Consider the following 23,639-nt stretch of genomic DNA (forward strand, 5'->3'; position numbering starts at 1 on the left):
TTTAAATGATTTAGAAATTAGGATTTTATGGAGTCCAGGAGGGGACAAGGGAGAAATTTAAAGCAATTCTTCATTTTAATAATAGTATATCAGAAGCACCGAAAACATGTCCTTCAGATTTTCTTAGATACATATTTTAGGGTTTTTATTGCTGATTACAGATTTAAAACTATGAAATATGCACTGCTTCGCAAATTACACAAGTAATTTTTTACTTATTCACATTTCCAATAAAAGCTTAAAGAAACAGACAAAAAATACAAAGGTCAAGAGAAGTATGAATGGCAACAGCTTTAAAACAGAAGGATTTAGTAACAGTAAGAAGTCTCCACAGCCAGTGACCATCAAAAATTTAAAATTATTCAAACCGTGCAAATGCTCGACTGAAATCAATGTCATACACTGAACTATTAATACTTGGCCCTTGAAGTTGCAAACCAGAAAAGTAACCCACTTATGTTTATGATCACACAAACCACCTAATTTGCTCAAGGTTCAGCTTAAAGCAACATTTAATATCCTTTATAAGATGGAATTTGTGAAAAGTTCAAAAGGAAAACTTGCTGTTTTAATCCAGCTGTTCTCAGAAGTCTACATGATTTCCTGGGAAACCATCCGGGCATAGCCAATTAGAGAAACGCAGTTCAAAGCAGTGTCACGCTGGCTGCCTGAAGGTACCCTTGGAGATACTGGAGCGCTTCTGCATTGAGGCTGGTGCTCACCATTGAGGGAACCTACAAGAAAAGGGAAACAGCTGGCTGTTGGAGATGCTAATGCAACAGCACAAACCCCATCTTCTATGGGACAGTTGCCACAACTCTGGGAGGAGCAGCCTCATCACTGTCCAAGGGATTCCCAAGAAACTTAACTGCCTTTATTACTTTTAAGTAGGTAGGTCTGGGTAGGGCTGGTGGCTCATGCCTGTAATCCTAACACTCTGGGAGGCCAAGGCGGGAGGACTGCTTGAGGCCAGGAGCGTTAGAGACCAGCCTGAGCAAAAGCAAGACCCTATCTCTATAAAAAAATAGAAAAACTAGCTGAGCACAGTAGCCCAAGTACACCTGTGGTCCCAGCTACTTGGGAGGCTGCGGTAGGAGAATGACTTGAGCTCAGGAGCTTTGATGATGCCACTGCACTCTATAGGGGGGCAATGAAGTGATAACCCGTCTCCCAAAAAAAGGGGGGGATCTAAAAATGTAGATCCATAAGGAATTATTGTTGTTAGTTGTGACAGTGGTATTATAGTTAGGTTAAAAAAAATCCTTATTGTTTAGCGATGGACAATGAAGTACTTATATGTGAAATGACATATGTAAGGGCTTACTCAGTACAAAGGATAAACAGGAGAAACAAATGAAACAAACCTGGCAAAATAGTGGTAATTATTGAAGCTGGGTACATGAGGGTTGATTATGCTGTTTCTATGTATGTTTGAAATTCTCCATAAAAAACAATGAAAAATATAAATTTTATCAGGTAATGTATGACTATGTAAAAGGTGCTGGCTAAATGCAACTATACAGCCATTTATTAGACTTACATACACCTTTTATATAATTATATATTTCAGAGTATGCTGCAGCTTAAAAAAAAAAAAATCCCAATAGGTTGGGCGTGGCAGCTCACAACTGTAATCCTAGCACTTTGGGAGCCAAGGTGGGAGGATTGCTTGAACCTAGAAGATTGAGACCAGCCTGTAGTACCAGTTATTTGAGAGGCTGAGAGGCAGAAGGATCACTTGAGTCCAGGAAGTTGAAGCTGTAATGAGCTGTGATTGCACCACTGCATCCCAGCCTAGACAATAGAGTGAGACCCTCTCTAAAACCAAACCAATAAAGGCTACCACATTTTAATAACAGAAGGATCATATCAATCTGGAAAATACGCTTATATTTGAAGTGATTTTCCCCTTATATCCTTACTCCCCAAATTCACTCACTTTAAAATATACTTCTAGTAAAAATAAAAGAAAAAAAAAGGGCTCACTGTTTTAATTAAAGAAAATAAATTATGTCTACAACTTAGCAGGAAGTAGTCTAATTATGCTGACCAATGAAAGAAAGCAGGCACCAGAACACCTACTGTCCTCCTGCCTTCCCAGTAAAGTCTCCATTGATCACAGAGGTCTTTGATAACGACACTTACCCTTCCTGGACAGGCAGTAGACAATTTGTGAAGTGACTGTGCCAGGTGAATTTTGGGGTTGTTCACCATTTGACCTACAGGATCATGCTCTTTTTTCCCAGCAAATGCCAACTGTGAGAAGGCAGTCTGGTACCCTGGTGTATCTTCTATGTCAATAAAATGCTCTTCATCAGGAATGGTATCATCTTCAGGTAACTCAAAAAGGCCAATAAGAGACTGTAATAAAGGAGTCCTGCATTGGAAGAAAGCAAGAGACATAAGATCAAGAAAATAGTTTCAGCTGGGCAGGGTGGCTGGCTCATGCATGTAGTCTCAGCTTCTCAGGAGACTGAGGTGGGAGAACTGCTTGACACCAGGAGTTCAAGACCAGCCTGGGCAACATTGTGAGACCCTGTCTGTAAAAAAATTTAAAAATTAGCCAGGCATGGTGGTGTGTACCTATAGTCCCAGCTAATCAGGAGGCTGAGGAAGGAGGACTACTTGAGGTCAGGAGGAGTTCGTGGTGATAGAATGAGACCCTGTCTCTTAACAAAAAAAAAAAAAAAAGAGAATACTTTGAAGATTTAAGCAAAAGCCCCAAATCCTCAGGGAAATAAAATTATAGACTCACAGTCTGAAGAGACCTTATGCCTATCCAGAAACTGCTCATCAATTCTTTTGGCTATAGCACCTTAAACTTGTCTTTCAGAAACTATTCTATCTCAAACTGGCTGTGTGACCCAAGACAAACCAAGGAGATTTAATACTAGGAATACTATCAGAAAATATAAGCCTCCAGTTGTCAGATCACTTTATGAAAGAGGCTGTCTGAGTGGAACCAAAATACGCCAGTTTAGTTGGGCTTCTGTCATAAAACAGAGATCACCTAGATCAGACTCTTAAAAGGATCTGTGAATCCCCCCTAAAAAGTTAAGAACCTGGAAATAAGATCTTTGTAAGCCTAGACAGATCCTGGACCTAACGGTTGCTAGTGGAGAAGCCAAGATCATTCTTTTGGCCCCCAGGAGAATAAGCTTAATTGGTTCTGCAGTTGTAAGGGAAGGAAGCTATAATTTCTAAAAACATTAGAATGGAATACTTACCATAGCTTGGTATACTCAGTATCCATCATTGGGGGACATTCTGTTAATAATTTGGTTATGCCAACTGCACAGATCTTTTTCTCTACATTTCCAGATACTTTCTGAATTTCAGGAATAATGATTTTTTCCAAAACCATTCCAAACATTCTATTAATCAAAGCAAGAGATCCAGTCAATATTAAATTACACTACCACTATAAACAGTGAAATATTTAAATGTTATTTATATTCATCGAGTCTTTAGGAATACAAAAATTTACTAAATAAAAAGATTGCTGTTGGCCAGGCATAGTGGCTCACTCCTATAATCCTAGAACTCTGGGAGGCCGAGGAGAAGAGATCCCTTGAACTCAGGAGCAAGACCTAGTCTCTATTAAAAATAGAAAAATTAGCCGGTCGTGGTGGTGCGCACCTGTAGTCCTAGCTACTCGGGAGGCTTAGGGTTAGGCAGGAGAATTCCTTGAGCCCAGTAGTTTGAGGTTGCTGTGAGCTAGGTTGATGCCATGGCACTCTAGCCTGGGTAACAGAGCAAGACTCTGTCTCAAAAACAAACAAACATTCCACAGACCCATTCAGTCTAAAAACAAACAAACAAACAAACAAACAAACAAACAAACAAACAAACAAAAGGCTGCTGTTTTTGGTCAGCCTAAGAGACCTAGAGATGAAAATGATTAAAAACCCCAACAAATCTCTACCGTGTGCCCAACTGCCATCATCTTTGGTGAATAAACACCTCTCATATTATTGTAAACCTATGCTGAAATAGAATGTTTTACAGCTTTTTTTGGTCTTGTATGCATTTTTAAAAAGTTACTCAAGAAATCCTTGAAAAATTAGAAATTAGGAAACAGAGATAAGCAAGAGCATGAAGGCAAAGAATCACTTATCATCCTACCATCCAGCAACAACTAGTTTTAAAACTTTTGGATAATAAACTTCCCAACTTCCTTTGCTTATGTATCTATAAGTATAAAGTAATGGCTGTTTAAAAAAATGATTTGGCCAATCATTTTGTGTTATTGCAAACATCCTAGAAGTCTTTCTCAATTAGAAATGATGCAAAATCCTCAGTTTGTATTTCAATAAATAAATTCTTTGAAGTGAAAACAGTAGATCAAAGACTATAGCTATTTTAATGCCCTGGATGGATAAAGAGTACCTATGTTTTGCTCTCTAGAAAGATAATGCCCCCACCTGCAATTTAGGCCCCCACCTGCAATGCATAAAACTGATTTCCTCACAATCCTGTATTGCCAGAAATCATATTTTTTGGTTTACTTTTCAGGTTAATTCATTTTTTAGTCAATCTACAATTTTTCAGAAATAATTCAGATACAGAGATCTAACTTTCCCAAAATAATCTTTTTGCCCTAGAGTTGTATTCTATCATTTCTTTATAATCCTTCCATTTCCTTGCAGATGGGAAATACCTACTAAATACACTCTTTGTATATATACATATCAGGTAAGCCAAAACAAATTTTTTGGTCCCAAACATTTATTTTAAAAATCATGCTGTTGGCTTTAATAAAGGCAGGCTCCTGGAGTTCCTCACCACCTAACATGACAAAGAACACTGGCTGTGGAGAGTGCCACACGGTGGAGTAACTTTGAGGATTAGGAAAATGATTACGGGATTTTTTTCTTTATGACCTAACACCTAAGAATATTTTCAAAATGATAGATACTATCCGTGCACCAAGAACCACAAAATTATAAGACACTGGTTTACACTAAAAAAGGCCAAATCATTTTCTTCATTTTAAAAATAAAATGTAATAATAAAAACTTACTTTGGTTGTATACCATCAAATATTTCTTGTAATGCTAGCGCACCGTATTTTATGCAATACAAATTAATAAAGACTAAGAAACCTGTGGAAAGAAGATGCAGAATGTTAATACAGAGGAGCCACTGCACTAAACTGATAATTTAGTGGCAGTCTGTCAAATATGACTTGTGCATAATCATTAAAACCTGATGACCAACTCTGGCATCAATACTTGCCTTCTAATACCACTTACCATATAAAATTTCTGTCTTTATAGTACAGACCTTTACATGCAGCCTGTTCTCTGATTTCTATTTCTTTATAGTATTTCTATTGAAAAATGTTTTGGTATCTAATATAAAGCAACCTTTGAAACACAATACAATTGAAACTAATTAAATGTTTGGAGAACATAAATAACTTAAAATATTGTCAATATAAAGTCTGAAACTGATAAAAGGTTTATCTGCAACCAGAAAGTATAATTGGTTTTAGCTAGTTTCCTTCATTATTTCTGTAGAACACTCAAATGATTTTTACTTACTCTTGATAAACTTTGTTGTTTTGGAATTCTGAAGTCTTTGGAATAGTAGAATGAAGATTTGTTTCCTATATTGGTCAACCGATTCACTAAAGAAGTGAATAAAAGCAACTATAAATTCAGCATTTTCCTGAGTACCCAACAAATTTTTTGATGAAATGCACAATGAGATTATAGTCATACTTACGGAGGCATATGCTCTATTATACTGTTGAGAAGATAAAAACCTTGGTGGTCATTTGCTTTAGATGCAATCAGCTTTTGAAAGACACCTAGCAACCCAGGCTATAACAAATTACATTAAATAATAAATTACATTAAATTACATTAAATAATAAGCAGTTAACACAGAGGACAGGATTAATTATTCTAGAAGTTAAACAGGAGATATATATCTTAAAAAGGAGTTCATGTTATAAGAATCTAATTATCTTTTTCTCGTAAGTTTTTACTTCTAAAACATAGGGGGAAAACCTCACCACAGTAAGTCATTAAAGTTCTCAAAATCAACTTGTTTGATCCCTTTAAAAAACATTTCCACTTAAAGGATATCTAATTTTTTTGAGAGAGTCTTGCTCTGTTGTCTGGGCTACAGTACAATGGCATCACCGTAGCTCACAGCAGCCTCAAACTCCTGGGGCTCAAGCGATCTTCCTGCCTCAGCCTCTAGAGTAGCTGGGACTACAGGCTCGTGCCAAGATGCCTGGCTAATTTTCTCTGTTTTTAGTAGAGATGGGCTCTCCCTCTTACTCAGGGTGGTCTAGAACTTCTGACCTCAAATGATCCTCCAGCCTGGGCCTCCGAGAGTGTTAGGATTACAGTGGAAGCTACCACACCTGGCCAAGATTACCTAATTCTAATAAAACATACCTTAAAATTTTCTAATTATTTCCCTTGTTATTAAATTAAGTATTTTTCCCTTTTTCTTCTCCCACCCCTTCTTGTAAATAAATTTTTTAAACCTGCCATCCCTAGTTTTTCCAAGCTACTTTAGCAAATTATAGTTATATCAAAAGAAATCTGACTCACAATTTTGTCAGCTGCAGCACTTGCTATTGTATTTGAACCGCGTTCTAAGAATGCCTGGAGAAGCCTCACTAGAGCAGGAATATTTCCTGTTCTTTCCCAAAGCACTGGCTGAAGGAGATGAGGAAATAAGGCCATATAGGAAGACGGGATATCATTTTTGTGTGTTTCCAGAAGCAAAGACATCACTTGAAAGACATATGGAATAAATTCTGTAGATAAAAATAAAAACAGAGCTGTCAGCTTCAGAAGGGAATGGCTCTGAGATGAAAGGCACATCTCTCTTAGGCAGGTTGCATTTTATAAGCACCTTAATTTCATCCCATTACAAATAAAATGATTTCCTCTAACCTACCTTGTACATCATTTTGTAAAATTTCAGTAAATGCCAAAAACAAAGCCTCCTCAAAATTTACAACAGCAGCAGGGTTAGCTTTGCAAGTTATTCTTATGGATAAACATATTGCTTCAAACATGTAGTGATTAAAATGAGGTTTGCTTGGGTTCTGGGGAAAAAAAAAACAAAACCCTAATTACTCAAACAATCCAAGTGACTATCATCTAAACCAAAACACATCTAACCTTTCTAAAACACCTTTAAAATAGATGCCACCTATTTTTAAAAAACATTAAGCAAAAAACACCAATTACACTAAACTAGTGCTTGTTTATTTGGATTTTCTTAAATGGCCAAAAGTCTTATAGCCCAATGTAGTCTAACACTGTTACTCAGAACTCAGGTGAAAAATGATCACTCTGTTCTCTAAAGTCCCTCCAATACTTCCTATGAATTTATCTTGTTTTCATAGATAGGAATAGCATCTAAAAAGGAATTCTGTCTGCCTTAAACTGATTTTCTAAGACTTATTTTGAAAAATGAAATGAAGAAAGAAGACACACAAAGGATTGTAATCATCATTTTTTAAGTCCAAATAGCCTCTTTTTTTTCTTTAAGAGACAGGGTCTTGCTCCATCACCCAGGCTGGAGTGCAGTGGCATGAACATAGCTCACTCACGACAACCTCCAACTTCCAGGCTCAAGTGATCCTCCTGCCTCAACCTCCAGAGTAGCCAGGACTACAGGCATGCATCACCATGCCCGTCTAATTTTGTGTGTGTGTGTGTGTGTGTGTGCAGACGTGGGGTCTCACTGTGTTTCCCAGGCTGGTCTTGAACTCCTGAGCTCAAATGACCCTCCTGCCTCGGCCTCCCAAGTGCTGGGATTAAAGGCATGAACCACTGTACTGGGCCCAAATAGCCTCTTTCATACTCATTTAGTGCAAAGCCTACTTTCCTTCATCTAAGATAATTCTGGATTATCTGTACTTTCTTAATTTTCTAACAATGAACATATGTTGCCTTTTGTAATAAGAATAAAAACACATTAAAGCTTCTGAGCCTACACTTAAAGGTGACTGCTGTTTTATATCTTCAATCTAACTTGAACCCATACTTTTACCAAAGAACATTAACTTAGGTTAATGGTCAGAAAGAATTCATCGACCTTCTCCAAAGCCTCACCCAGTGCCAGAGCTTGGAGGCCCAAACAGTTTGAAGCAAATTAAAAGGCAACCCCACTTTCAAAATTGGCTCTGTTACCTTACTGACAGCTAATAGTTTCTGTGTGAGCTGAGTGATTAGAGTAGCGATGTAGGGGATTATGGCTTCTTGTAGGAGGGAAAAACTTCTCATGATTGCTGTAAAATATAAAAAAGCAAAAGCAGAGTTCAGTTAAACTTCAGCAAAAAACAGTAATTGGGGGTAAAAACACCTAGTAATTCATCAACTAAAATTTTAAGACACTTAAGACAACCCTGATAGCTCTCTCCATTTAAAAATAATCTAAATTTCCTTTCATTTTAAAATTAGGACAGGAGTTAGCAACAAAGTTTAGCTTGGAAATATTATTTCTAGAAGGCCCAAAGCTTAAAAAACAAACAAACAAAAAAAAAAACAGTGAATAAAGAGGCAAACAAAGAGGAGGAATTAACAGTGAATTGACAGGAACAGAGCGGCCGTGTGTGAAACAGAATAGTTTAGGGTCTCTTTCACTTAGAAACCAGTGGCAGAAAATGGAAACATGATCTTAGCCTACGGGAAACTGAAATAGAAGGCCACCTACCCATCTCCTTCAAAAAGAGAGATTAGGAACCTAAGAAAATTCTAAATATACACATAAAGCCAGAGTCCATACTGCAAAAATACTGCTCGTTAATAGATGCCTAAAAATATATAGCATGGAAGACAAATATATTTGTAAGCTAAAATGTGTGATAGCTCTTTTCCCACAATATTTCTAAAATACATGTTCACTAAGCAGAGTATCTACCATATGCTAGGTATGATAGATAGAAAATTATCTACTCTTGCCTACTAAACTTTGCACATGTTTCTTTCACCTTAGCCAAAGACTAATTCACCCTTCAACAAACTGCTACCTATCTTTCACATCTCAGCTTAGACATCACTTCCTAGAGAAGGCCATTCCCTGCCCTGGGTTAAGAGGGTTAGAGGATGGATTAGCGCCCTTCGCATCTGAGCTGCCACAGAATCCTTTTGTTCACTCATACAACTGTATTTATCGACCAAGTATTATATACTGTGTACTCTTAAATATCCTAGGAACACATTAATGAAGACCACTGACCAGTCAGCTGCTCTTACAGAAATCAACATTAAGCAACAGTAAGTACATATCATTGTTGGGAGAATTAATATTGAAAACGTACACAAATACACATCTAGACACATACACACACACACACATATATCTCAGAATTCCTGACCCAGGTTGGAATGATCAGGGAGTTTATCTGAAAAGTATTTCTCATGACCTAGACACTGTGCTAGGCTTCTGGGATACAACAGTGGAAAAAGACTGAGATTGTCCCAAAGCTAGAGCCAGCACCAGGACACCCTCTAATGCAGCACCCAGCAGATGGTGGGTGGACAAGGACAGCTGCCTATGTCCTTGCTTGGCAGGATGTATAAAGACATGTTCTGTGTGGAGTCTACCATGTGTAGCCATGTTTCACCAAGACCTTCCTGAGCAGGTAGTCAATACAGTTGCATGGTCTGACCTCTGCCCTAAAGAAATTCAATCTCACAAAGGAAAAAGGGTTATTACTACGTTTTCTATAACAAGGGGTTCTATATCAAATTAAGGTAAAACCTTTCTGAAAACAGTTAATAGTAAACAAAATAATACTTTTCATTTTTAAAAATATCTAAACCTACCTATTTCTTGGCAAACATTAGCTGGTTCATAGACTACAAAACCTGAAGTATAACTCAGAATGCTTATCCTTGTAATCTGAATTAGACACTTAAGTCTGTATAGCAGGGAAACGGCCTACCTTTCATAATATATTCATTTTCTGAAGAGCCAGGAAGTGTGAGAGCTTTGAAAAGGTTTGTTAGCAGAATCTCAACAAACGGTGCGATTTCTGCAGCTGTAAAGCTATAGATGAAAAAACAGCTTTCAGTCACTACCAACTCTGGAGCTTAGTCACTGTGGACTCCCTTGGCAACTACTAAATCACACTTCTCAGCACAAAATTGAGCCATCTCCCACCACTAACAATTGATAGCTTAGGAAAACAATTTTGTACATATGCTCATGTTAAGCTCCTAAGAAGGCAAATCTGGGACCACACACAAGTGAACCAGAAAAAAATGCAGGTAAACTCAACATCTAAGGTTGCAACAGTCATACCTGGTTCATATCTATCACCATCAAGAACAGACCTTAGAGTCTCAAGGGTTCCAGTCATCTATTTTTCTTAGAGGTGTAGCAGATACAGAACTGCTCACTGCATGAATTCTGGGCCTGAAGACAGGTACTGCCTTGACTCACCTCAAAGGACGTCGTTTCAACCCTTAATTGGCCACTGAGAATATCTGTCTTTCAAGTTCTTGATGAAGTAAAGAACCTAGAACTGTTTTCCATCTCTTACCCAAAGCTCAGTTTCAAGAAATAACACTGTTGAAGAATGGCCTGAAAGACACGCAGACCGTCCATTCCTCTCCATCCTCGGATCAGGCCAGAGGAGCTACTTTCTTGGCCCCTAGAGAATTACTTTCACTAAGCTGTGTTATATCTCAGAACTAAGTGAGATTACAAAAACAGCCACATGAAAATAACTGTTACATGATTTTGCTGAGAACACTGCTACTACACACTATTCCCTTAATGAAGACTCACTGTTTTAATCTCATGGATATTGTGAAAATTCCCTAAGTCTCCCATTTGTCTAAGATTCTAGGAGATTCCAAATAAAATTTGAAGTTTAATATACAGGATCCTTTGACATACATTTCTATTTATTAAAAGTATGTCAGTTACTTTCCTTTGATCTAATTTATTCAATATTTAATTTTATTATCATAGTTTATCTATTTTGGTAAATCCTTTTGGAATGAGATGGTATATTTGAATAAAAAGTATATACTTGTTTTCCTAACAACTAATGAAATTATGAAAACACTCAGAGATATCTTTGATCCATATGGTACAGTCCCCACCCCTAGCTAAGAAAATATAAACTGCTCAGACTCAAATACTTACAGAGTGGCGTTGTTAGGCCCTCTCATAGTAAAGAGCCTTTCGAGAGCATGTGCTGCGTAAGTGTGAACAACAATACTTTCTGCTTGAAGATGATTAATCAAGAGAGGAATAGAGACTATAAGATGCTCTTTTGGTACCTGAAAAATATAATAATATACATGCTCTAAATCCAATAATGCCACATTGCAATAAAAGACAACTGTAAGAGAAAGGCTTGCTGATTTTAAAATGTTTGCTTTCTTCAGCTCTATTATAATGAACAAAGAGTGTCGTCAAAGAAAAACTTCTACTCCTACCTACCTTCTACCTTGAACCACATAATGGTTCAATTTTCATTCATTTTTCCAATTCTTTTTCTGAGCACAAAACTACGAGGGTAAAATCTTGCAGATAAAAGATCATACCATAAAGTAGTATCATGGAGTAGCAGATAAGATTTTATGACTCTTACAAGCTATCCTTTTTCACTAGCAGACATTTCTTATGATTTTCACTAAAAACGTCTAAAAGGCTAGGTGTGGTGTTCACGCCTGTAATCCCAACACTTTGGGAGCTGGAGGCAAGAAGATCATGTGAGGCCAGGAATTTGAGACCAGCTTAAGTAACACAGCAATACCCCATTCTATACAAAAAGAAAAATAATTAGGTGGGTGTGGTGGCACATATACATAGTCCTAACTACTTGAGAGGCTGAGTAGGGAGGACAGTTTAAGTCTAGGAGTTTGAGGTTGCAGTGAGCTATCATTGCACCACTGCACTCCAGCCTGGGTGCCAGAGCAAGACCCTGTCTCTAAAAAAAGAAAAAAAACACCCTCTAAATTTGGAACACCAATTAGTCTTTAAAATAGAAAAGCCTGACTGGGCTGCATAGTAACACTGGTAAATACCTGCCAAAGACATCAAAATTATAAATCAAGAAATTAAAGAATCATCCATAGGAAATAAACTGTGGCATATTCTTATAATGGAAAACTACACAGCTAATAAAAAATGAACTATAACTTCATCTAATAAAATAACTCTCAAAATGATGTTAAGCACAAAAAAAGCATGATATACATATTTATACCCATAGTATGATGGTACTTGTACAAACAGAAATTTAAAACCTACAGATTACTATAGAATTTTTGTAAAAACGTATGTATGTAATGAAAGCATAATAAAACACTTACATGAGTATAAAACACACTGAATTCATAATAGTAATAACTTCTTGGGAGAAAGGGAGTGGGCAGGAAGCACCAGGGTATCTCCAGTGTATATGTATGTATGTTTAAGTTAATATGGCTTGAAGTTAAGATTTGTGAGGTTTATTTTAGTATTCATTATATATTATTCTCTTTTCTTCTTCTTTTTTTGAGACAAGGTCTCACTATATTGCCCAGGCTTGTCAGAGACTCCTCAGTTTGGGCAATCCTCCTGCCTCAACCTCCCCCACAGCTGGGAGTATAAGAACATGCCAACATGCCCAGCTGATTTTTATTTTTCATTTTGTGAAAGAAGGGGGTGTTTTCTTGCTTGTGTGTTTAAAACATTTGGTAAGATGGCAGCACTGTTATTGGGCAGAGGTGTCAAAGGAATAAGATCCATCAAAACTGAATGTGTTTACCCTTTAAGCTAGCAATTCTATTTTTGAGAATATATCCCAAGATTATAATGGCAAAAATGTGAAGTAACATATATAAGGCTATTAAAGGCAATATTATTTAAAACAGTGAAAGACAGAAAACACCCAAAGTTTCTATGAGGAACAGTTTGTCTAAACCACGCAATAGCCACATAATGGAATACTGTGTGGCTATAAAATAAAAATGAGGACAATCTGTACGTATCACTATAGAATTATATTGAAGATTTATTAAGTGAAAAAAGCAAGCTACAGTAAAGACAAACATATAGACCAATGACAGAATAGAGAGCCCAGAAATAAACCCTGGCATATATAGCCCAATGATTTTTGACAAGGGTGCCAAGACTATCCAGTAGGGAAAGGACAGTCCTTTAAACAAAGGATGCTGAGAAAACTGGATATGCAGAAGCAAATTAGGAGTTGGACCTCTTAGCTAACACCATATACAAAAATTAGCTCAAAATGAATCAAAGACTCAAAGGATAAGATCTAAAATTATAAAACTATAGGAAAAAACATGACAGAAGCTTTGCAATATTGGATTTAGTAATGACTTCTTGCCTAAGACATCAATTTTCTGTTGCATAGCCAACAAAAGAAAAAGACAAATTAAACTTCATGAAAATTAAAAAATTTTGTTTATCAATAAAAAGATAAGCCATAGAATGGAAGAAAACATTTATAAATCATATATCTGATAAGGTATTGATATCTAGAATATACACAGAAATTCTAAACTCAACACACAAAAAAATAACCAATTCAAAAATGGGCAAGACTTGAATAGACATTTCTCCAAAGAAAATACATAAATGCTCAATGAGCACATGCAAAGATGCTTAACATCACTAATCATCTGAAATATGCAAATCCAAACTATGAGACCTGACACCTACTAGGATGGCTACTGTGAGAAAAAAAAAAAGGCATTGGTGAGGATGTAGAGAGACCAGAACCCTTGTGCACCATTGGTGGTAAAGTAAAATGATATAGTTGCTGTGATAAACATTAATGGCAGCTCCTCAAAAAATGAAAAATAGAATGACCATATGATGCAACAATTCCACTTCTAAGTGTATACTCAAAAGAATTGAAAGCAGAGTCTCACAGAGATTTGCCGAGCCATATACACAGCATTATCACAATAGCTAAAATGTGGAAGCAAACCCAAATGTCTATCCAAAGATGAATGAATGGATAAGCAAAATGTGATAAAGACAAACAACGGACTGTTGTTCAGTACTAAAAAGGAAATTCTGACACATGCAACAATATGGATGAACCTTGAGGACAATATTCTTTGTGAAATAAGCCAGTCATAAAAAGATGAATACTATAGGATTCCACTTACAGGAGATACTCAGAGAATAATCAAAATCACAACAACACAAAGTTGAATGGTGGTTGCCAGGGGCTGGGCAGAAAAGGAGTAAGGAATTATTGTTTAATGAACATGTAGTTTCATTTTTACAAGATGAAAAGAGTTCTAGAGATGGTGGTGACGGATGGATGATGTTATGAATATATTTAACGCTAATGAGCACTACACTTTAAAATGCTTATGATGGTAAACTTTTTATGTATTTTACCATAATTTCTTTAGAATGGGGAAAAAAAAGCAAGGTTCAAAACTGTACAGTATGTTCTCTTCTGCACAGAAGAGGAAAATATAAATACAGATAGTTATTAGTTCTATGGACAAAAATAGTAATGAAAAATAAACCCAAACTCAATTAAAAATCCAGGGAGAGAGAGCAAGTAGGGAGGAAGGGATAGCAATGAAAACCAGACCTTTCTGGATGTACCTTGGCTTTCTTAGTGTCTGACTCTGGAGGCATGTAAAACAATTTCTCTTATGCAACCCCAAGCCAAAATCCCTACAAACAAATGAAGCTGTTTATCAAAGTAGGGGCAAAAATGCACAGAGAATAATTTCATGGTACTTTAAGCACGGTATTTTTGACTTCACGTACCTAGTTGTATAATATCCTAAGGATATAAACACCACAAAGAAATCAAACTGCTTTATTCTGAAGCTTGAGTAAAAAAAAAGGAAAAAAGAAATCAAACTACATTCAGTAGTCTTTAGTAAGAATATAAGCATTGTGGTTTTGAAACTATTTACATACATCTTAGGACAAAGCAAATAAGTAATTATAGATAACAATTATAACATAAAGAAATAAAATAAAACCCTTATAATATTAAATTTGAATTGGGAACTATTTTTATTTCCTTCTAAATCGTATGAAAGTCCTGGTTCTTCCTTATGCGAAAAAGCCTAAACCAACAAGAACTCATTAAGAACATCCCTAGTACCCAGATGATAGTCTTTAAATAACATTTCACACCTTTAAGAGGTCATCATTTCAGGTGTAAGACAGGAATTGTACAAGATGAACCTGGAACATCTTGTCAGGTGTAAGAGGAGGGAAGCTAAAGAGGCTACCAAGTTTATGTCACCAGGACACAGGAACCTACATAAAGAGCCTATTGTCCAAAGATGAACAACTAATTAGAACATCAAAAAAACTCTCATTTGTCCTCTGGAGGTTGCTAAGGCACTAACTCATTACTCTGAAAATTGACAAAGGTGGAAAACCCCCAACATATATTTCCCCTGCTTTTCCTGTATAAACTGGTAATAAATGATCTAGGAGATAGCAGTGTTGGTTGTACAACATAATGAATATACGAAAAAGCACCAAAGCACACACTTTAAAATGGTGAATTTTATGAGAAGTGTATCTTGATTTAAAAAACACCAATCATGGAAAGTTGTTGTTTTTTTTTTTTTGATACAGTCTCGCTATGTTGCCTTGGGGTAGAGTGCAATGGCGTGATCATAGCTCACTGTGACCTTAAACTCCTGGGCTCAAGCGCTCCTCCTGTCTCAGCCTCCAGAATAGCTGGGACTGCAGGTGTGCACCACCACATCTGGCTAATTTTTTCTACTTTTGGTAGAGACAGGGTGGGTCTCACTCTTGTTTGGGCTGGTCTCAAACTCCCAACCTCAAGTGATCCTCTCTGCCTCAGCCTCCCAGAGTGCTAGGCTTACAGGCGTGAGTCACGGTGCAGCCTGGAGAGTTCTTCTTAGTGATATTAAGAGTGACCAGTGGATTCGATTAAGCAGAACTCTCCACTAATCACTTTTTTTTTTTGAGACAGAGTCTCACTTTGTTGCCCAGGCTAGAGTGAGTGCCGTGGCGTCAGCCTAGCTTACAGCGACCTCAGTCTCCTGGGCTCAAGTGATCCTCTTGCCTCAGCCTTCCAAGTAGCTGGGAATACAGGCATGTGCCACCATGCCTGGCTAATTTTTTGTATATATATTTTTAGTCGGTCAATTAATTTCTTTCTATTTTTAGTAGAGATGGGGTCTCCCTCTTGGTCAGGCTGGTTTTGAACTCCTGCCCTCGAGCGATCCTCCCGCCTCAGCCTCCCAGAGTGCTAGGATTACAGGCGTGAACCACAGCGCCCAGCCTCCATTAATCACTCTTAATATCACTAAGAGTGGACAACCAGACATTGTGTATGTCTTGATGAAATGAAACAACTATGATGCTTTCCTGCCCTCCTCCAAACAATCTAAATCTAATCAAGCCTCCAGATCTACTAATACAGAAATACAGGGACAAGATAAATTACAAGTGATTCTTGAACAACATGGGTTTCCACTGCATGGGTCCACTTGTACATTTTTTCCCCAAACAAAATGGGAACAGAAAACAGTATTCATGGGATGTGAAATCTACAAATATGAAGGACTGACTTTTTGTCTATGTGGTTTCTGTAGGGCCCACTTTTGGGAAATGAGAATGCATGGATTTTGGTATATGCAGGCGTCCTCAAACCATCCCCTCATATAATGAGGGAAGATATACACCATGAGGATGCAATCAGGCTAAAGTAGAATGTGAGAAACTCTCCAAGAGAAATGACTGGTTTCTCTAACAGACAGAAGAAAGGGGACGGAGGACTCCTTGTTGTAAATTAAGAGACTTGAAACATAATCAATAATAAGCCTTATATGGACACTGCTTCGATTCCATTTTTTAATAATACTATTATAAAAAGAAACTTTTAAGACACCTGAGGAAAATTAAACATGGTCTAAAATCATAAGTTATTAAGGAGTTATTGTTAATTTTGTTAGATGTTGATGTCAAGTATGATTACACAGAAGGGAGAAGCTGTATATAATAAAACTCTTGAATATCCTTCCCTCCTAATAATAAAAACAAATAAAAAATAAAAAACAAAACAAGAGATTAAGTGGTATATAGTAAATAAAAACCCACTTACTTGATTCCTAAAAATCATAATATATTTGATACCATCAGCTTTAAGGACAGGAAATTCATTCACTATTAAAAAATAAAAAGTCATAGTTACTTAAAGGGTAAGGACTGTTACTCCAAAACTAATGATGTTATCAGAGTTTTAAAAAACGATAACCAAAATGTCAAGTAATGGAAGCCTAGTTAATTATGCAATGATATATTACGTAGCTATTAATTCCAACAGGATTATAAATAATTTTATTTTTTCCCTTGCCTTTAAGTTTCATGGTAAATGAACATGTATTACTTAGATAACTGAATAAAAATGATTTGGACCATGCATCAATGATCACATCATCTACACTTCTAGAACTGAAGCTGTTCTAAATTAAAAACATGTCTATGCTTTTAATTATTCTAGTGGTAGGCAAATAAGTTAGTGAAAGGGACAGAACATTGGCTAATTGTTAATTCTTTAAGCTGAATGATGGTCATATCCAATGTAAGCTCATTTGCAATATTCTCTATACCTCTGGGTATATATAAATTTCCTATACAAAAAGTTTTCTTAAAAAAGGGAATATATCTGAACTAGATCAATACACACAAAACATCAGAAACTATCCTTACTATTTATCAGTTTCACGTACTTGGAAATGTTCAATTTTTAAGAGCTCATTTTTCAAATAGGAAAGAAAGGGAAGCCAAAGTATAATCCCTATTCATACACTAGCATAATAAAGCTGAGTTACAAGTTCAGTTTTACTCATATTTTCCTTTTAAACAAGCAATATTTTTTTAATCAAAGCTAACTTCACATTAGAGAAGATCTGGGGAAGCCATTTGAGATTTTATTAAATAAAAGGAATAACTGTAACAAGAATAGGAACCAGTTTTTTGAGTATCATGGTGATGTAGAGTCCTTAGTATGACTTGACACATTACTTATTTCATAGTCTAACAATGTAAATAAAAATTACAGATATAGTGCCATAGGTTATATAAAAGAAAAAATTTCACAACTCACCATTAGCTGATTTTAAATCAGGAAGGATGTGATTCACAAAGAACTCAGTCAGGTTGACAAGTTCATTTGCTTGTGTAATTCCATGCTGAAAAGCAAATTTGTAACAGTAAATTAAATAACACAAAATACTTGTATATATCTATCATATTCAAAATTTAAACAATTTTTAAGACCACAGTAAAGATGGAGACAACACTTCAAAACACAAACTTCTTATACATAAAACAGGACTATCTTAATAAACAATAAAGAAACTTCCCTAAATCAAACAATAGCTAAATTTAAGTTTAGTACATTTTATACACTGGATCTCAGCGAAGGTAACAAACATGGCATCTGTCAATTTTTTAGTCCATAAGAAACTCAAGTGCTTAATATAGCAACATACATTCTAATCAGAACTAACAGTTTATCTGACACAGTAGGCTCTATTATCAGAGATGCATTTTTTCATTTTGACTTCTGTGGTTACCAATGCCTATTTTAGAAACAAAACCACATTAAAAAGATTTACCAGGCCGGGAGTGGTGGCTCACGCCTGTAATCCTAGCACTCTGGGAGGCTGAGGCAGGCGGATTGCTCGAGATCAGGAATTCAAAACCAGCCTGAGCAAGAGTGAGACCCCGTCTCTACTATAAGTAAAAAGAAATTAATTGGCCAACTAATATATATAGAAAAAATTAGGCTGGGGGCGGATTGCTCAAGGTCAGGAGTTCAAAACCAGCCTGAGCAAGAGGGAGACCCTATCTCTACTATAAATAGAAAGAAATTAATTGGCCAACTAATATATATAGAAAAAATTAGCCGGGCATGGTGGCGCATGCCTGTAGTCCCAGCTACTCGGGAGGCTGAGGCAGGAGGATCGCTTGAGCTCTGGAGTTGGAGGTTGCTGTGAGCGAGGCTGACGCCATGGCACTCACTCTAGCCTGGGCAACAAAGCGAGACTCTGTCAAAAAGAGGAGAGGAGAGGAGAGGAGAGGAGAGGAGAGGAGAGGGGAGGGGAGGGGAGGGGAGGGAGGGGAGAGAGGAGAGAGGGGAGGGGAGAGAGGAGAGAGGGGAGGAGAGGAGAGGAGAGGAGAGAGAAAAGAAAAGAAAAGAGAAAAGAAAAAACAAAAGAGCCGGGCGCAGTGGCTCACGCCTGTAATCCTAGCACTCTGGGAGGCTGAGGCGGGCGGATTGCTCGAGGTCAGGAGTTCGAAACCAGCCTGAGCAAGAGCAAGACCCCGTCTCTACTATAAATAGAAAGAAATTAATTGGCCAACTAATGTATATATATATAAAATTAGCCGGGCATGGTGGCGCATGCCTGTAGTCCCAGCTACTCGGGAGGCTGAGGCAGAAGGATTGCTTGAGCCCAGGAGTTTGAGGTTGCTGTGAGCTAGGCTGACGCCACGGCACTCACTCTAGCCTGGGCAACAAGTGAGACTCTGTCTCAAAAAAAAAAAAAAGAAAAAACAAAAGAAAAAAGAAAAGAGACGAGACAAGAGAAAAGAGAAGAGAAGAGAAAAGAAAAAAGAAGAAAAGAAAAAAATTAGCCGGGCATGGTGGCACATGCCTGTAGTCCCAGCTTCTTGGGAGGCTGAGGCAGCAGGATTGAGCCCAGGAGTCTGAGGTTGCTGTGAGCTAGGCTGATGCCATGGCACTCACTCTAGCCTGGGCAACAAAGCGAAACTCTGTCTCAAAAAAAAAAAAAAAAAAAAAAAAAAAAGGATTTACCTTCTGTGTTTGGGCTTTTGATGCCAAAGATGTCACTAGGTAAATGGCTGCATCTTTGTGTTTCCAGTTGACAGATGGATTTTTTGCATATTCCTGCAGCATGGAGTTAACGTAACCAGAGAAGATTCCTGTCACAGGTCCCTCAAAAAACTTGCATAATCCTCGTACAAGATCACAAGCAGCCCTGCGTCTAGTATCAATATCTATAAAATGAAAAGCAAATGTATCATGAGAGAAAGAAACCACAACTGATTGCCATGTGATAGCTCAGCAACATAAATAATGAAAAAAATGCATTTCCCCCCACAAGAAACATGAAATGAGAATGAAACTAAAGGTCACAGAATTATGATAAATATTAATAAGTATATAAGAAAGAGAAGACAAATGATTCGATTGATACTTTTATGTAGGTCATATAAGAGCTGCTTTTTAACATGTACGACTTAAGGAAAATGGTTTTCAATGAATGTCAGCAGAAATGACACATTTCTAACTCCCACTCTTCTCCATATTACTAGAAAGAGAACAATCTTAAAATAGGCTTGTTGGGAGACAAATAGGTAGAAAACCAAGATACATACCAGATCCTTCCAAATCTCTTCTTATGTACTCCTCAGAATTATCTTCAAATGCTTCTTCATCTGCAGCTATAAAGAGAATTGATATTTCAGATAATCCCACAGAAAGACAAATCTATATTGTACTTAACAGCTGAGTATGCAGAAAACTATATGGAACTGCCTTGTATATTGCAAAGGCCACCCTGAAAGACTAGGTATTACATAATTCACACAGCTGTAAGACAGGCTCATTTGTCCCCAGAAATGGATTTCTCCTCTAGCTTTCAAAAGTAAGTGTTGGGGATCAATTCTGGAATGCTAACCTTTTATTCTTCCAGAAAAGAACATTAAAAAAGCAAACAACCTAACTATAATCACCATCATTTCATAAAAGTCATTTCAACAACAAAACACCTAGGGAAGACAGTAACAGAATAAAGGTCTTATAAATTTGTTTTGATGAAATCACAAAAAGAAATAAAACCTTGCCCATAACAAGGTCCTTAACATTGTCCTAACCTCCTCATTTTGTTCCAGACATAATTTGAGAAACACTGAACTAATAACTGCTTTGATATAAAACACAATCTCTTCACCTTCACTCCTTGCTATTCATAATAGTAAGAAGAGGGACAGACATTTTACATATAAATACACTTAGGACAATTCTAACCTTTTTATTATTATTATTTTCTTTACTATTAGCCTACATCATGCTTTGTACTTTAACCTTAAGCACAACCTAAAAGTGGGCTTCAATCCTGTATTTAAAAGTTATCTTTCTACTCTCAAGTCAACTGTTTAAAAACAGCTATTTGCCTTGGTGAAATACTAAATCAAACAAAACCAAATTATTTCCCTAAACTGAGATGCTGGCTAGTTTTATTTTCTTCTCAATATAACAGGATTTAAAAAAATCTTATTTAGTATTTCTATGAGAAAACCCCCCAAAACACAACTAAGCTCATTATAGCAACACTTATTTCACAGATGCCACGTTTTCTCGTTTTACATATTTTAAAATTTTTTATCTTTTTCTTTCCGTTTCTTTATTGAGCAGGTAGACAGATGCCACAGTTTCTGTCTTGGTTTAGAAAATAGGTAATAAATGACCCCAAAATTTGGTAATAAAAGAATTAGATTAACTATGTTTTAAAAAAGCAACAGAATTATATGCATCCAATTTGTAAAAAATAAAGCAACAGAAGACATTAAATTTATACTAATATACTTTTAAGAAACAGAGTTTTTACTCCCATGAAAAAGCTTTCACTTTGCCATAATTACCTCTAAATTCCATGTTAGGCACAATAACCTTTTCACAGATACTTGTCAGCGTGTTCTGGTCCTCAAACAGATTCTTATAATGAGGTCTCTCACAAACTGAAGCCAGAAATTGAATTGCATTACTTACCAACTGGAACAAAACACAAAAACAGTAAGATTTTTAAAAGCAAAACCGAACAGTTTATTTCTTGGGGTAGATGGAGAATGTCTTTTAATTATTTGTCTCCACCATCTTACCAAATCATATTTAACCTCTTGACCTGTTGTAACTAGTAAATTCCAGATGGCTGTGACAAAACGAGGCAGGTACCGTTGAAATTCTTCATCATATTTCTGTGCATAGAGTGCAGCATTATCACAAATCTGCGATTTTAAGAGCTCCAATAAGCCTGCTTCCTCTTCATCCTTACATAAAAGAAAAGAGAAAACTCAAACATACAACTCTAATGCTACCATCAATCAGGGGAGTAGCTGAATTTCTGAATTAGACTCTTCAAAATTTAAATTCAATACAGTTTTTTTTTTTTTTTAAACAACACCTATGACACTATGAATCTATTCACCAAATCTTTCTCATGTATTAATCATTGAGAACAGGCTTCAAAAGTTTTCAAGTTGAATGAAGCCTTTTCTTCTGGTTGCTAAATTACAAAATATTTCCATACCTATTAGATTAAAAATAGTATATTCCTACACAAACCTGAATCATGATGATTCATGATCATGAATTGTCTTGTGCTGTATTGTCAAGCACTTACTTGACAATACAGTCAACTAGATCATCTTGCTGCCTTTCAAAAGGGTTAGCATCCCTTTAATATATTAAGATGGGAAATTCCCCCACCCCCACAAAAGGTAATATTATATGATTCTCACAAATAGTGTTTTGGTTATACAATATTAAAACACAAATTTGTATCAAGAGTCAGCACACTGTGGTCTGCAGGCCAAATCCAGCCTGTTGCCTGTTTTTGTAAATGAAGTTTTATTAAAACACAGCCCATTCGTTTTTCCCTCATACAATTCATTTATACTGTTTCTAGTACTGTCTGTGGCTGCTTTCATACTGCAACTGCTGAGTAACAGACTGTATGGCCTGCAAATTGAAAGTATTCACTACCTGACCCTTTACAGGAAAAGTCTACCAATGCCAATCTAAACCATGATAGTGATTTATGCAGCAATCTCTATTTTATCTATATTAATCTCTATTATAGCAAACCAGAAAATGCCAAACCCCTCGAATTTAGGAGAGATAAAAAGAACCCCCTCACAGCTGCTTCCTCAAGGCATAAATATTAAAGAATGTGAGATGACACAAGGTAGTACATGGTTAACTGGGCAAACAGCTTCTATAATAATTCAATCTGAAAAATTTCCTTTAGAGTTAAATGTGAAGAAAAGCTTTGTTTTCTTAAGGAATGGTTTTTATCCAACTGGATGAAATTATTATAAGGGAGCCAAATCCTTTAAAATTCCCTTTGACACAGTCAAACTCTGAGACAAAAATCTGTCATACAACCATATTAATGATTCCCTTTCTATACCCCACTCACAAAATCTGATTTGAATCATCAATTCTAATTTTTATTTTATCTGGTGCTGAAGTACTTTTCATATTTCATTTTATAGCTTTTGTTTCTTGGGAAAGATCATAAATATATTAATAAAGGAGCAACCAGCCTGAGCAAGACCGAGACCCCGTCTCCACTATAGATAGAAAGAGATTAATTGGCCAACTACAAAAAAAAAAAAAAAAAAAAAAAAAAAAAAATATATATATATATATATATATATATATATATATATATAAATAAATCAGCCAGGCATGGTGCACATGCCTGTAGTCCCAGCTACTCATGAGGCTGAGGCAGGATTGCTTGAGCCCAGGAGTTTGCTGTGAGCTAGGCTAACGCCATAGCACTCTAGCCTGGGCAACAGAGTGAGACTCTCACTCAAAAAAACCCCAAAACAAAAAAAAAAACTTAAAAAAATAA

General features: G+C 36.5%; 1 protein-coding gene across 1 annotated transcript in view; it reads right to left on the minus strand.

Moving 5' to 3' along the window:
* Positions 1-23,639, minus strand: part of CSE1L (chromosome segregation 1 like) — a 51,067-nt gene continuing 27,428 nt past the window's right edge. The window contains 18 exon segments of the mRNA XM_012760336.3: positions 1-659; positions 662-734; positions 2,146-2,377; positions 3,228-3,374; positions 5,024-5,105; positions 5,547-5,632; positions 5,731-5,828; positions 6,573-6,781; positions 6,925-7,075; positions 8,169-8,266; positions 9,926-10,029; positions 11,137-11,273; positions 17,072-17,133; positions 18,077-18,161; positions 19,793-19,995; positions 20,377-20,442; positions 21,643-21,772; positions 21,880-22,047. Coding sequence (XP_012615790.2) covers positions 592-659; positions 662-734; positions 2,146-2,377; positions 3,228-3,374; positions 5,024-5,105; positions 5,547-5,632; positions 5,731-5,828; positions 6,573-6,781; positions 6,925-7,075; positions 8,169-8,266; positions 9,926-10,029; positions 11,137-11,273; positions 17,072-17,133; positions 18,077-18,161; positions 19,793-19,995; positions 20,377-20,442; positions 21,643-21,772; positions 21,880-22,047 — 2,199 coding nt within the window. The 3' untranslated portion in view covers positions 1-591.

Source organism: Microcebus murinus, chromosome 16, assembly GCF_040939455.1.
Source record: "Microcebus murinus isolate Inina chromosome 16, M.murinus_Inina_mat1.0, whole genome shotgun sequence".
In the NCBI taxonomy this organism is placed as follows: Eukaryota; Metazoa; Chordata; class Mammalia; order Primates; family Cheirogaleidae; genus Microcebus; species Microcebus murinus.